The following is a 15,400-nucleotide window of genomic DNA, read 5'->3' as shown; positions in this document are numbered from 1 at the left end:
ATGAGTTAAAAGTATAAGTTTAAAAATCAAAAGTAGCTGAGCAGAAAATTGGAAAATTCCATTGGCTAATACAGTAAATTTTGTTTAAAAGTCATTTCAAATAAATCAATCTCTGTATTATCAGTCTTTAGAAAAATGCTTTTCTGGAGGTATTTGACTCTGTCTTCAAAATGGAAGAGACAGGTCACCCTCTCTTGGTGCTAAAGGGCACTGCATGCCAGGAATCCCCTGGCTGACCTTTCGTTCAGAAATCAGTTTCTAGCCGGTGTTTTTATTTTTTAAAGCATTTAAAACTTCCTTTTGTTATTTGATCAATTTAAAGATAACTTTGAAAGCGCAGGTTAGTATATGGACACAATTATATGATCTAAGTATTTTTTTAACCCTCATAGAATATGGGTTCTTTAAAGAGTGGTGATCAATGTGTCCTCGCAGATCTGCTCCTAGGTATTTACAAAAGAAATCTGAAAACATGCGTCCACACACAGACCTGTACCTGAGTGCCTATGGAAGCATTCGTCTCTGCCAAAAAAGGAGAAAGACCTTGAATATCAATTAACTGATGGATGCATTAAAAAGTACTATCTGCAGATCACGGACTGTTACTCAGCAGTAAAAAGGAATAAAGTATAGGCAAGTGCCACAAGATAAATGGGCCTTGAAAATATTATGCTAAGTGAAAGGAGCCAGTCACAAAAGGGTTCGTTGTGTAATTCCGTAATGACTAAATCTATAGAAACAGGAAGTAGTTTGAGGGTTGCCAAGACCTGAGGGAAATAGAGAGTAATAGGAAGTATTTTAGGGAGCACAAGGTTTCTTTATGAGATTGTAAAATTGTGTTGATGGTTGAGCAACTCTGAATATTCTAAAAACCACTGAATTGCCTTTTGTTTTTGTTTGTTTTGTGTCGCAATACTGGGGATTGACTTGAGGGCTTTCAGACTGAGCTATATCCACAGCCCCTTTTTTATTTGGAAACACTAAGCTGCTAAGTTGCCCAGGCTGGGTCATACTTATCATTCTGCCTGAGCCTCCCAAGTAGCTGGGAGTACAGGTGTGTGCCACCACGCCTGACAGGACTACTATGATATGTAGAAGCGAATGTATTGTCTTTTATTCTGTCAAGAAAATGTATTGTCTTTGAAGTGAACTTTTTACATGCAACATGTGGCACACAGTTTTTCTGTGTTGGAAGGTAAACTTTTATCTAGAAAGTGTTGAATATAGTCTTCTATAAATTTCTGAGAGTCCTGATTTCTTAGAGTCTACCTTAATGTACATTTTCAGAGGTTCATAATTTCTTTAGGGACTTTGTGGAAACTGAGGTAGGTGTCTAAAGGGTACTGTTTTTTCCAGTTGTCTGCAGAGAATTGTTCCTAACTGTCGCTGGGGTCTGGAGTTCTTCCTTTGGGCTTTTCATGTGATGATTGGAACCTCAAAGAGCAGGAAAAACCCTTGAGCCTCGCAGCTCCCCACACCACTGACTGTTTTCTTCTTTTTCTTGAAGACGACGTACTCTGACGACCTTTTATGGTCTCTGTTGCTCCCGGCAGTTTTTCCTGAACATCGCAGGCTGTGATTTGCATGTTGTACACATAGACTGAGTGCTGAGAGTCTTTGAACCTCAATTCCCCGAATATGAAATGGAGTCAGAGTGAGCGACTCCCTCTCCAGCCTGTACCAGTTAAATAAAATCCCTGCAGACTGCCTCCCAGCGTCTGCCCAGCGGCTACAGTTTCACAGGCATTAAGCTGTCAAGTAGGCTTCGCTTCTGTCTAACCAAGTGATTAAGGTACTTTTTGTATACCATCTTCCCAGCTCTCTGGGCCTTCTGCAGTAATGCCCCTCAGCATTCTTAGCTGTGTGAGAGACTGCTGACCCACTGATACTTACTGTATGGTAAAAACATGGGCAGGAATACATCCAACATTACCAAGATCCTAAGACTCCCGAGGCCCGCTCCAGCCAGCTGAGCCATCCTACATAGGGCTCCCTGCGTAAGGAGCTTCCAGAGCTGGGACTCAGGTGGCTCGGCCTGCCTTGCCCTGTGAGTCTGTGGACACGTCCAGGCTTTTAGGAAAAGTGCATTTCCACGGAAATGCAGTTGTAGTTGTGGCATTTAGTTCCTTTTCTTCTGAGTAGTGAATTTACGTGCATGAGTTTGACATCTGGCTTCTAAGACTCATCTGGAACACGTGCGCACTGACAGTGAGAAGGAATGGTGGCTTTGCCTTTGCGCATCGTCAGTGCTCTGGGAATCGGACACCGCTGCACCCCTGGGGGCAGAGACCTCTCTCTGTGTTCCAGGAAGTAACAGAGTGAGGTTCGTGACCTTTGTCCTACAGATTTAACATCTGGGCTCCGTTTTCCGGCTGCCCCAGGATATGCCGCGGCTGTGATCGGGTGCTGATTGGGCGCATGGTCAGCGCCTGCCACTGTCAGTTTTTGGTGTCTCTGTAATAAACGCGCTCCCTTACATGGTTCTGATTTTTGCTGCTGTTGTTCCACGCCCAGAATAAGGAGTTCGTGTGTCGAGGGCACGACTACGAGAGGCTGGAGGCCTTCCAGCAGAGGATGCTGACCGAGTTCCCCCACGCCATCGCCATGCAGCACGCCAACCAGCCCGACGAGACCATCTTCCAGGCGGAAGCGCAGTGTATCCGCCCCGCGGCCGGCCAGCGTGGTCACAGCGCCCTCGCCTGGCCCTGGCCCTGGCCCTCGTCCTCCTCTCTAGCCTTCTGTGCTGTCCCGCATTCTCCTCATCCTGATTTTCGCTCAGCTCCTCCTGAAACGAATTTTATCTTTCTGTTTATTAGGACAGTGTCAGTTGAAAAGATTAAAGATTCTCAGAGGTTCTGTAAGAGAACTTTACCCCTTTTAATTAGAACTCCTCTATCTCTGAACCCAGCTTTTAAAGCTTTTTGGTGGTTTCCCTTAAAATAACTTGCCACTGACATACCCCATGGAAACTGCTTCGTTTTGAGATGGTAGCATTATGTTTGCTGATGCATATCATCCACTCCTCTTTCCTGTGATACTTTCATTCTCAAATGAGGGAGGGAAAAGAAAGGCACCATCTTTGGGGGGCTCTTAGCTGTGACATCCTGGGCATGTGATCATTATCATATAATTCACATACCCAGTGACTGAACACAAACAACTGAAATTGTGTTGATGTTTGGGACCACAGTGATTTGCTCCAGCATGCTTCCTGAATCTCTGCCTGTATCTGAAACCCATGGTCTCAGTGACCATTTCAGAACAGGAATCAAAACACAAAACAAAAATATTACGTGAAAAGAAAGTATTTTGCTATTTTTCTTTGAACTAGTAAAGAAAAGTTAAATTATATGAGTAAACATGATGCTCGTTTATTAAGATTTTAAATCATAAGCTACATTTAAACACTAGCACTAGCCAGTCTGGGAGAATGGACGTCACAGAGTACCCAAGAGTCAGACTTTTCCCACCTGCCCCCACCCAAATCTGTGATGCATGAATTCACAGGTGATGGATATTTCAACCTGCCACATTGCTAGAATCACCTGGCTAGAATTAGTTCAATCACCTGGCTAGAATTAGCCTGTCATTTGAGACATGATTTAAAGTGTGTTCTTTGCATCTTCTTGGCAATTTTTTAAATGACTTCAACCGAAATGGAAACACCAGATTGTCATCCATCCTCCTTCCTCTGCACAGCTCAGCTCGAGCCAGGCTGCTTGAAGTCTGCCAAGTTGGGTTCCCTCCTTGACTCTTTAATCCTAGATTTGCAGATCTATGCTGTGACTCCCATTCCCGAGAGCCAGGAGGTCCTGCAGAGAGAGGGTGTCCCTGATAACATCAAAAGCTTCTACAAAGTGAATCACATCTGGAAATTCCGCTACGATAGGCCATTTCACAAAGGCACGAAAGATAAAGAGAATGAGTTCAAGGTACTGTGCTGTACTTACTGTATTCACCTAGACCATGCATTTTGGGGGGCAAGACCCTTGGTAAATATTTACTCAGAATGGTATCTAGTGACAGAACCAGAAGGGTCTTAAAAAGCCTTTAGTCTAGTGATTCTCCACCTCTGCTGTATATTGGAGTGCTTTGTGACCAAGCAAATTTTTGGCCCTTAGTCCAGGAATCCTGACTTGGGATCTGGGAGCAGTACAGGAAGTCACTTCTTTTGTGACAGTTCTACAGCCAACAACCATTGCTAGCTCTGTTTGTTCCCTACCAAAAAGGGTAAGAGTCTCCACCATCCTGCTGAGGGGAAGGAGCTAGAGGGTTCAGCAGGTAAGTTGTAACCTTCCCTTTCCATGAAAACAGAGACACAGTGAGACCGGACAGCCAGTATTCACATTGTGACTAGGAAATGCGAGACCAGCTTGTTACTGGCTTAGCATCTTTCGCCACAGATTCTCAACTGAAGGCAGGGGCTTTGACTGCCGTCAGCCCTGTCTGAGTGTCGGTTCCAGTGTTCACCGCAGTACCAGGAGTTATTCACAGCCAAGTGATCAGAAGGGGAAGCTGTGACGGTTTTACAGAGTTCTGAGGGCAGCTGAATACAGAGCAGGCCTGTGTGCAGGAGATTGGTGGGTTAAGGAGCAAGGCAGAAATCGCGTTCCAGTCCTTTCTGGATACTTTTATTTTACTTTTTGTCCTCCAGAATCTGCCGAAGATCTCCTGGTTTATGACACAGTCCTCTTTGCAGTCGCACTGGAGTGAAGCAGTGGACTTGCTCAGTCCTGTGCCGATCACCAGTGGGCCCAGCAGGGGAACCCACGGCTTCCCGCTCCTCTGCTCCTCTTCGTACTGAAGCACCTTTGTTTGTGGCCATTGCTTTCTCTCTCAGTGATACAGCAATGTGTCCAATGGGAGGAGCAGGGAATAAATCTGGCTCTCCATTCCTGTGCTCACAGCCCTTGGAGGCTAACTCCAAACTGCCTCCCAAAACCTGTCTCTACAGCAACCCACTCAGCCCCCACCAGCTCCAGCGACGCCCAGCTTCTCTTCCTCTGTCACCGTGCCCTTTCACAAGCCTCGCCATGCCTGTGTGGCTGCTTCCTCCTGCCTGCACAGCTCCCCCCACTCTCCTACTGGCAAACTCCTACACACTCTTCAGAATTCAGCTCACATGTCACCTCCACTGGGAGCTGCTGTCCTCCTCCCCCAGCTTGGCACCACCTGCATCCTCTGTGCACCTTTGAACCTCCCCTTCTCTGGCCTCCCAGCTCCCTTACCTGCTTACCTTCCTGTCACCACTGGATCACTGCCAGCTTTGTCACAGGGTCTCTATCAGGAGCCCTTGGTTGATGCAAAGAAAGCCTTCCATTTGGGGGGTGGTTGTTTTTGTTTCAAAAATGGCACAATTTCAGGAATTTGCAGCTTCTTATTCCCTTGGGAATATGGTTTTGGTAAGAAAGATGAGGCGTAGACACTGAGGTCAGGTTGGCAAAGGAGGAGCCTGTTGTCAGCGGTGTCTCAGACCGAAGCAGCTGTGGCTTCACAGGCATGAGAAGTGTGGCACAGTGCATGTGGCTGTGGAGAGGGAGTCAGAGTCAGAGTGGCACTGCAGGGATCACAACAGTTTTTGAGCCGTCTCTTGGAGGCTTCTTCAGGACTTTGCTCATGAGATTTTTGTTGACTCACTCATACCATTAATCTCTAGATCAAAATGTCTAACACTGGAGGAGCAAAGATAGCTTAAATTAGAATCTTAGAGAAATAGCAAGGAGAGTAATGCAGAAGTCGGTCTTCCTGTGTGGAAGCTTGCTCGCTGAAGGCAGAGCCTGTTTGCTCTATATAGAAACAAATTTCAGGCAGCGTGTGGTTGAATTATTGCCACAAGCTGCAGCAGTATTTTACTGTGATGGTTTCATGAGTGATGAAAATGAAGATTAAAGAAAAGCTGACAGGAATAAGCAAACCTGATCACATTCATCATAACGATGCCACAGAAGTAGAGCAGCTTGGAGACTTAATTTGTTTTGTGTTTCTTAGAGTCTCTGGGTGGAGAGGACGTCATTATACTTGGTGCAGAGTTTACCTGGCATTTCCCGCTGGTTTGAAGTGGAAAAGCGTGAAGTGGTAAGAATCAGAGCTTACTTTCAAGTATTTTCTCATCACAGCTGCTCACCTGGGGTCATGCCGAATATTAATTGCTTCTGCTGTTGCCTCAAAGTCCCTGGATTCTCTCATAGCAAGTTAGTGAATATTTATAATTCTGGCTGCTATTACCAAGGCTGGGATGGTGAACATTAATATTGTCCTGCTCTATCCAGCCAGAGGAATTCCTTGAAAACTATGATTGCTGCATGTAAAAATACTACTCAGGCCCTTGGGTAAGAAGAAATGGAATTCCAGCTGTCGACTGCTTCAGGTTGCTATGTCTCCGTCACTGTAAATGCAACAGGCCAGTGCCTGGAAGGCCTCCTACCCTGTCTCATCTACTCATCATATTGGAGATACAGCGTGTCTGTTCATTCCCAGTTTTCACCAATTTTAACAGGAGGCTCAAGGGCTTTGCCAAAGGCCATATAGCAAGGTGTTTCAAAATGATAGACTCAGACCCTGAGTTTTCTGACTGCAGAGTTAGTTATATTAATGTCTTCAAGCCTTGGTTCCCTTACAATCAAAGTGAAGCTAATGTAAGCCCCAGCACCGTGTGGGCCACACAGGACGGCCACACTGGTTTAGCTGGCAGTGGGGGGAATGTGTATGTTTCAGTAGCTGAGCAGTTAGAGATGGAGGCCGGGTTGGAGATCAGCAGATACCATGACAGATAATTGCAGTGCTCAAGAATGCACCCTGCCTCCACCCAGCTACACCCAGTGGAGAGGAGGGAGGCAGCAGGAATAGGCAGCTGTCATTAGGGCGGCATGATCTCGGCCTGCCCCCACCCTCAGCATCCCTTCTCTGTCCTTGGGCACATCCATGATGGCTGAGACCAGTCCTCTGACTCAAGGAGAATGCACTGATTGTGAAGATACACAATCTGTAGGTAACAAGCCTGATCTTCCAATGAATAAGAGCAGTTCCTGCCCAACTTGTCTCTAGGCTGCCTTATCCTACTCAGAATAGCTCAGCATTCAAACCCTGCTTGTCATGTTTGACTCAGCGAACGATTTAATGGGATTTTCATTTTGCAGTGCCACAAAATACAGTTTCCTAAGCAAACTGAGCACAGTGGCCCCCCACGCTGGGTGTGTGTATAATGTACCCTGGAGCCTTCCCTGGATGACAGGAGGCTGCCACACAGCGCTCACGAGTCTCACAGTTGTGCTTTCTCCCTAGCAGCCTGGGCCAGATGTCGAGGGGGTCTGAGTCAACCATGCTGCACTTCTTATTCAGTCTTTGAGATCAAAGGACACAGGTGTTAAGTTCTGTGCAGCCTCAGCCGTGGTCCTTGCCCCCGACACACTTCCACGCACACCCTGCTATAAAAAGCAGCAAGTTGGTAATGATGAAAGGAGCATCCTTTCCAGCTTCGGATGGCTGCTTTTCTAGAATATGCAGTCCTGTGTTCTGTCAGAACGAAAATCAGACTTAGCTGTTTTGTCCCCTGAGCACAGCGCACTCTTCACAGCCCTTGCAGGCTTTCCTGCTACCTGGAATGTCCCTCTGTCTCTTGACCCCACTTCTTTAATTCCTGTTTTGTGGCCTCTGCAAGAACAGAGGTACGTGCTAGCTGCTCAATAAATACTTGTCAGAATGAGTTGAAATTCCTTGTGTGCAGTGCCAGAATCTGAAAACCAAAAGACATTTTCATAAGTTTGGTTTTAAAACTCATTTGCTCATACACCTATGTTCTTCTAGTATGAGACCACTGAGTGACTTTCTTTCATTTCGTGTGAATGATCATTCGCATCACTGCAGAATTATCAGCGGATTTGGTTAAAGGAAACTGTCCCAGCCCCTGCGCAGATTACATGGTAAACTGCATATGTTCTGTATCACCTTTTTAAAATCTGAGAAGCTCTAAATTATGAAACATTTGACATTAAAAGTTTCACATGAAATTTTGGGCCTTTATTTTCTAAACTATACACCCTGGATATAGTAATAAGATTTCTAAGCATTTGAACCCATAGCTCCTCAGCATTTCAAAAAAACATTTTTTATTCTATTTTTCTTTAATTTTTAAATTTTTATACAAAAATTGAATTTGAATTTGAATTTGAATTTAGACGCCATAAGTAGTGACTTTTAAGCCTATCTAAATTGTCACAGTACAGGACATTACCACCCCTCAGCACATCTGTCAGTCTTGTTACTTTAAAAAAGCACCAGGCTGAGCTGCTATCAGCAGCCCCTCTGGTGGCGCCACCTAGTGCCTCAAGCCGGAACTTGAGTCCAGGACAGACCCGAGACGTCGCCTGCTCCTGTCCCTGGCTCAGGCAGCCCCTTCTGTACACAGCAGTCAGTGACCCTTTAAGCTCAAGTTATAGCACATAAAAACCTAGGACTCATACAGGGAGCCTTATTTACTTCTCATGTCACTTCATCCTCTTCCAAAAGACCAACTTTGTTTTACCTGCACTTTATCCACTCCTCACACTATTTTGAAGGAAATCTCAGATGTAACATCTTCATCTGTATTTCAGAACGTACATTTATAAGACAACATAACCACAGTCTCATTGCCACATCTCGGAAAGTAACATGAATTCTTTGATCATACTTCTTTCATACTTCACCAAGACTTTTAACTCTGTTGTTCTACTGTAGGTCTAAATAAAGGCGACCCATTGCATCCTTTTTTTGTTTTTCTTTTTCTTTTTGTAATGCTGTGGCTTGAGCCCAGAGCCTTTCCACTGAGCTACATGCCCAGCCCTTTCTAAATTTTTTTTAAAATTTTGAGCAAGTTTCTCTAAATTGCTCAGGTTAAACTCGCAGTTCTCTTGCCTGTGCCCCCCAGAGTGCTGGGATCAGGGCAGGAGCCACCACACCTGGCAGCTTGCAGTTGTTTGAAAGACCTGTTAAATCTTTTTCCATCTGTAACTTCTCCCTGCATCACTTGCTGCCCTTGAACTTGTTATTGTTGATGTTGCAGTTGTTACTGTGGTTGCTCAATAAACTGGATGATTTATCCTGCTGTGTTTCAAGCCTGGATTTTGCAGCTGCAACTCTGTGGGGTTAACATGTGTGTTTGTCGCCTGCATCACTTGTAGATTGGTACTTAGAGCTAGGGTTTGGAACAATGTTGCATTTTGCTGTTTTTGAGATACTGCATAGGAGGTGTGTGCTCCTGCTACCATGTTGGCATCTGTTGATCTTCCTTGCTGGAGTCATATTTAAGACTAAAATATGATGATAGGCTTAAACTGCCTTTTTTCATTGGACCACTTCTATAAACAGAAATGTCCCCTACCAACTATTTGATTACCCTGAGATGTAGGAAAAGAAGTACAATACTCATTTCCCCGATTTCAGGTTTTCAGAATGGTAATGTGAAACATCCAAACAAAACCCACAGATCACTTTTGTTTAGTTGGCCCTCTTGATGTTAGTAGTAGGCCAGGGTTTTTAAAACATGTTCGTTTTGTTCCTAATCCATGGCAGTTATTAAGTTATTCTTAAACTTACTAAATTGTTTCCTCTTCACCTTTTGGGAGACTGCCCAAGTCTTCATCACTGAGCTGATGCACAAGATCAGATTGTCACATCAGACATACACAGCTCAGCGCCCTTCCCACCGTGAGCTTTACTAATACGTTCAAGACTGCATGCTCAGTTAAAGCGGAGCAACTCTGAGACGTCAAATGTCACCTGCCAGATCCTTCTCTCCATCTCAGTAATAACAACTTGGGATAATAGATGGGCTCTCTAAATGAGGTCCGTGGGGTTCCTCATATAAGGGGCACACTTAAATTACAAAGTGTAAACTATGAAACATCCCATTTTGTACCCCAGGTGGTTCACTTTAAGCCCCTCAAGGACATTTCCCAGACATGCCTCATGGGATCCGGATTTAATTATTTTGAGAAATCCTTTGGCTAGTGAGTTCCTGCTGAAAGTATTCCACAGGAACGTGTCTTCTGCTAGCAATACTCTTAGCTGTTTACCTGAAGGTTCAGTTGACAGGGAGATAAAACACAGTTTTCTGTCCCCCACGAACTCTTCCCACTGAAAGGGTGTGGGAAGATCACCGTTCACATCTGGAAGCTAGAGAAAAGGATGATTTGATGAGCATTCCTCGTACACGTACCCTTGCACACTTCTTTAGCAATCCCCTTAGAACTGTTTTCCCACAAATGAGTAAACCTACCAAAGGGTATCCCCAGTTGAACCTGTGACTCACAGGTCCATGGTGGGGTGTATCCGTCTATGCCCTGACTGGAAGGGATAACTGTTCTTACCCCAAAATAGTAATTGTCTCCAAGACTGGGTGTTCTGTATTGCTTTAATCATTCCAAATATAGACCAAAAATGATCTTACTAAGGTTGATTTCTCTTTTTTTTTTTTGCATTTATTGAATGCTAGTAGAAAGGATATATTTGCATATATTTGTCTTTTCTATTTTGTGATCATACGTTACACTTCTTTACTATTTAATAAATATTAATATTTTGTCTGGAAATATTTTTCCAACTTGTTATTCTTTTCCTACATCTTGTTTTGTTTGCTTTTTAGAAATTCTCACCTTTAGAAAAGGTAAGCAAAACATTCTCACTTTTAGGAAAAAGTAAGCAAGAAGGTGGATGTTTTATTTTATTATAGTAGAAAACAGATAAAATCTGTTACCTTCCCCATGTTCAAGTGAAGAGTGTTAACTGTTCGTAGTTGTCGTGTCAGTGAGCTCTGCTCATTTTTCCTCTTGGGAAACTGAGAGGCCCCATCCATTAAGTAGCACCCGCTCCGCAACCCCTGGCCACCACCAAGTACACTGCCTTCTGAGACACTGTACTTTACTGGTGCTGACCAGAGTTCCCAGGCTTTTCCTTTATGGTGCAGCTTTGTGTACATAAATAATTAAAAAGCAAATTCCCGTTTACCGACATGCAGGTAAGAAGGAATTGCGAGTAGCATCCTAGCGTCCCCCATGCACCCCTTCCCAATCGCAGGTCCCTCTCTGTGCCCTGTCACCTGACTTCTATGATACCCTTCCCTGTGCTTAGTCTATCACTATTTACACCTCTCTAAACAAGTCAACTTAGTTTGGCTTGGTTTTGAACTTTATGGGATAGTATCAAGCTGAGTATTTTCTATTAAGATGTTTTGTAGTGTCTTTTGTGGTATTTTTCCATGTTATTACATACGACTGAAGTATTTCTTCATTGTTGTATGCTAGTCCATTATATAAACATACCTGGTATGACCATGCATTTTGCTGTTGATGGACTTGCAGATCTTAGAAACAAGTAAATGTCTCTTTGTCACATGTTACACATCTCCAACTTTTCCTCAAGTATATACTAGTAGTAGAATTTCCGAGCCATGAGATGGATACGAATGGAAATATGGCTACAGAAACATATCACAGAAACAGTGACTTCAACTGTTTTCCAAAGTGAGTGAACTACTCTGAACTTCTAATAGCCAGAACTGAAATTCTATTATATTCTCACTTTCATTTGCTACTATTGTATTTATTTTTACCAGTACAGTGGATGTTTAATAGTATACTACCATGGTATTGTTTTCCACAGCTTTGATCACAGATGAGATTCAGCGTCTTTTAATCTACTTCCTGGCCATTCGTATTTCCTCCTTTAACTCTTTTACCTGTTTTCTTATTGGCCTGTTTACCTTTTTCTTACTGGTTATATTCTAAACCTAGACTCTTTGATGGTTGTACATGTTAGAATGTCTTCTCGTTTGTCCTTGTCTTCCTCCCTCTTTAGAGTATCTTTAACAAATATGATCCTTAATTTCAGTACAGTCAGATTAATCTAGCAATTTTCAGTGTTAGGTTAGGATGATCTAAGTGACTTTAATGCTTGATAACTCTTTTTTTTAGCTGAAAGAACCAGCATTTACCCGTGCTTAGTGGGAGCCTAAATTACTTGGCAGCCCTTCTCTTCAAAGAAAATGTCAGTGACAGACACCATGTCCACTGCCGACATCTGAGAGCACCGCTGTCGTCTGCACAGTTAGGTCCCCTGGACAATGCAGTAGGCCATTATGGTCCTGTTTGGCTCTCCTTCAACAAATAGATCGTGAAATGTATATAATTACCTGGTTTTCTGTGACCCCCGACTGTGGGCCATCCTGTATCACCGTACGGTGCTGTGACACATGCATATGGCCTCTCTCCCCACCTGGGCCGGAAGCTCTTTGACACATGGTCTAGAAATGGCATCGTCAGTGGTGCTTTGTATCAAATACTCATCTACAAAGGCGATTACAGCATTCAAAGGCCCTGAAGATTTAGCCCTTCAAAAGTAAAGCAAAGCACGAACTTCTTGGATATTACTTTAGGGAGTAACTTGTTGCAGCGCTAATGTAGAAATGATAACTGAGGATTATCCAAACCACAGTTCAAATTGTGGATATGATTACCTGCCTGTTCATTAGCTGTTTACTAACAACAGCTAACTTGACTTACACATTCCCTGTCTGTCCTACCAAATGGTTTCTGGTGAGCATACGGTCAGAGGAGGCCAAGGGGACCACAGAAGGTTCAGTGTGGAAGTCAGTTTTGTCCTCCCCTCCTCCTTCCTCTTCGTTAAAATTTTATCTTACTTCTTGAATGTTACAAATTTGAATATATATTTGTGCTTGTCGGCTTCTCAGGTAGAAATGAGTCCTCTGGAAAATGCAATTGAAGTCCTGGAAAATAAGAACCAGCAACTGAAGACTCTGATTAGCCAGTGTCAGACCAGACAGATGCAGAATATTAACCCCCTGACCATGTGCCTCAACGGGGTCATCGATGCCGCGGTGAATGGTGGGGTTTCCAGGTACCAGGAGGTGAGCATTAGCAATTGTTGTTTGAGATGAAGTGCTCAGTTGTTATTTCTTAAGAGTTTTGTGAGAGTTTTCTCAAAAATACATACCCATATCATACAGATGACCACAACTGACATCACCAAGGTGCTTTATGAAATAGAATATGTAGTCATGTGAGGTCCACTTATTCCATTTTTCCCGGTACATGATATTTTCTGGATTAGTGTGTATGTACTGGGCCTTGGATATAGCTCAGCAGCACAAGCACTTGCCTGGTAAGTGCAAGGTCCTGAGTTTGATTCCTGGTACCTACCCCCCCAAAAAAAGTTTGCTTGTATATTGTGTGTGTGAAGAAAAATAGTGATAAGGTCAAGCAGGATTGTTGTTTTTATTTTTGCTTTTTTGAACCAGCAGTCTAACTCAGGATGTTGAGCTTGCCAGGCAAGTGCTTTTGCCACTGAGCTGTATCTCTGGCCCCCTAGAATTGTTTAATAAATGTCCAAAATAATTTCCCTGAGAAGAGATGTTCATGGGCATAGAAAAGTCTGCCCTTGTTCAAAAGATGCTTTAAGAGGGTTTTGCTTCGGCCCACTTAGTCTTAAACAGAAAGGTGTGGTAGCCTGGAAGATGAGGTCATCGTCACTGAACCCTAGGCAGTCGGCTTTAGGATGAAGCACCACATGGCTTGTAGACTTGAACTTGCTCTTTGTTTATTTTACCAGATATACTTATTGTACAAGTTCTGGTCTTCCTTTACCAGTCCTTTCCTTGTGTTTCTTTCCGACCAGACACCCACATAGGAATCACTCTCTCTGTCCCCAAATGTGGTTTATAATCATGTCATTCTCTAAAGAATGCCAGGTCTTTAAAAACAACAAGTGTTCCTTTCACTTCCCTGGTAGCTCACTAGCCTGTCCTTGATCTTCCTAGGCTTTCTTTGTCAAAGAATACATTCTAAGTCATCCTGAAGATGGGGAGAAGATTGCACGGTTAAGAGAGCTGATGCTTGAGCAGGTAAGGACGGTGGAGTCATCACCCTCTCTGCCTTGTCTGGCCAAGTGCTCGCTTGCTCACCCTGGACAACTCTGATAGCTCAGTAAAGATCCAGGGCGTCCTGGGTTTGGTCGAGCCTGGATCTCTTGCCTGGGCATGCAGCTTCTTTTTCTACCAAGTCTTTCTTCCGCTCCATCCTCTGGCAGTGGCCCCAAAGAGAATTCCAGTCTCCATGCCAAGGTCTACTTCTTGGATGACCCGACTTGGAACGTCATCGGAGTAACAGGGTGGTTGCCCCACAGTAGTGTTTCGGGTGAGAAGAGTAGCGGCTCTGTATTTACTCAGCTCTGTGACCCCCGCCCCATCTCCTCACTCAGGGGTCAGCTCTCCCTTTACACCTCAGATGTGCATTGCACTCCATCTCTGCCTCTCAAAGGTGTATTTTATCAGTGTGTTTTTCCTTATGCAAATGTGTAGGCATGGGGTGGGTATCCAGACCGGAGTTGTCACAATCTTGTCTCTTAGGGAAGATTCTGGATATTGTACTCCACAAAGGTCAGTCCTGTTTGACCTTGAGCTTCCATCCTAGATTTTTACAAGCTACAGAGGTAATAAGACCTTCTATTGTTTTCCTCCTACAAAGTTGGGGTTTTTCGGAGCACTTTTTTTTGTTGTTGTTTTTGGGTTTTTTGTGTGTTTTTGAGACAAGTCTTGCTGTGCAGTTCAGACTGGCCTTGAACTTACTTTGTAGCCTAGGCTGGCCTCAGACTCACAAAGATCCTCCTGCCTCAGCCTCCTGAGTGCTATGATTACAGGCATATGTCACCACACTCAGCTAAACATGAAGGCATTTTTCAAATGTAGAGCATAGCTGTCATTCAAATCAGAGGAATTATACACTGTTGATATTTACATAAAGGAAAGCTGCATGTTTATGTTCATTTTGTTTTGGGTCCTCACAGCAAGAAAACTTGCACTTAAATATGGTCTCCTTTCTTGTTGCATTATAAGTTTCCAAGTAGCAATAATCTTGCCACGGATAAACCTCACTGGCTATGATACTGCCACTGGGCGAAGCTCTCATGTTGTTAGAATGAACAAATATAATATCTTCAAACAAAAATAAGAAACATAACAAGTGTTGTGGGATACTTGTACATTGTTCCTTCATCCCTGATGGGTGTTGAAAATCTGTGAGAGGGATGAGACCCACAGGAGAACCTGTGGGTTCTTCTGGAGGAGGGGAGGATAGCATGGCATGGGTGCCATCTGGAGAAGGGCCCCTTAGAGACACCTGCTTGATTGAGCCTCCTAACAAGGAGGCAGCACCTGCCTCCATCCCTGGTCCCATCCTGGGATGGGCAGCGAGGGGCCAAAGGATTAGGAAAAGTTGTAACTAAAGATATAAAATAGTTGGGAAGGAATCTGGGCATCAACCCAAGAGGAAAGTCAAGGCTTTGGGAGCCAGACCCAAATATTCAGATCCCCCTTTACTACTGCATATGCGGGACCTCTCTGATTCTTGAT

General features: G+C 44.0%; 1 protein-coding gene and 1 pseudogene across 7 annotated transcripts in view; one reads left to right on the top strand and one right to left on the bottom strand.

The window, feature by feature from the left end:
* The window catches only part of Dock4 (dedicator of cytokinesis 4), a 418,252-nt gene that overhangs the window by 388,148 nt on the left and 14,704 nt on the right, over nt 1-15,400 (top strand). For all 7 annotated transcript variants that reach the window (XM_063238782.1, XM_013152428.3, XM_063238800.1 and 4 more), the window contains 5 exons: nt 2,515-2,656; nt 3,766-3,932; nt 5,989-6,075; nt 12,725-12,901; nt 13,811-13,894. In XM_063238782.1, coding sequence (XP_063094852.1) covers nt 2,515-2,656; nt 3,766-3,932; nt 5,989-6,075; nt 12,725-12,901; nt 13,811-13,894 — 657 coding nt within the window. The remainder of the gene's footprint in view (nt 1-2,514; nt 2,657-3,765; nt 3,933-5,988; nt 6,076-12,724; nt 12,902-13,810; nt 13,895-15,400) is intronic.
* On the bottom strand, nt 14,836-14,952 carry LOC111756900 (U4 spliceosomal RNA; annotated as a pseudogene).

Source organism: Cavia porcellus, unplaced genomic scaffold (genome assembly GCF_034190915.1).
Source record: "Cavia porcellus strain 051 isolate PalLab524CR breed Dunkin Hartley unplaced genomic scaffold, mCavPor4.1 scaffold_2, whole genome shotgun sequence".
In the NCBI taxonomy this organism is placed as follows: domain Eukaryota; kingdom Metazoa; phylum Chordata; class Mammalia; order Rodentia; family Caviidae; genus Cavia; species Cavia porcellus.
This window is presented reverse-complemented; position numbering and strand designations above follow the sequence as displayed.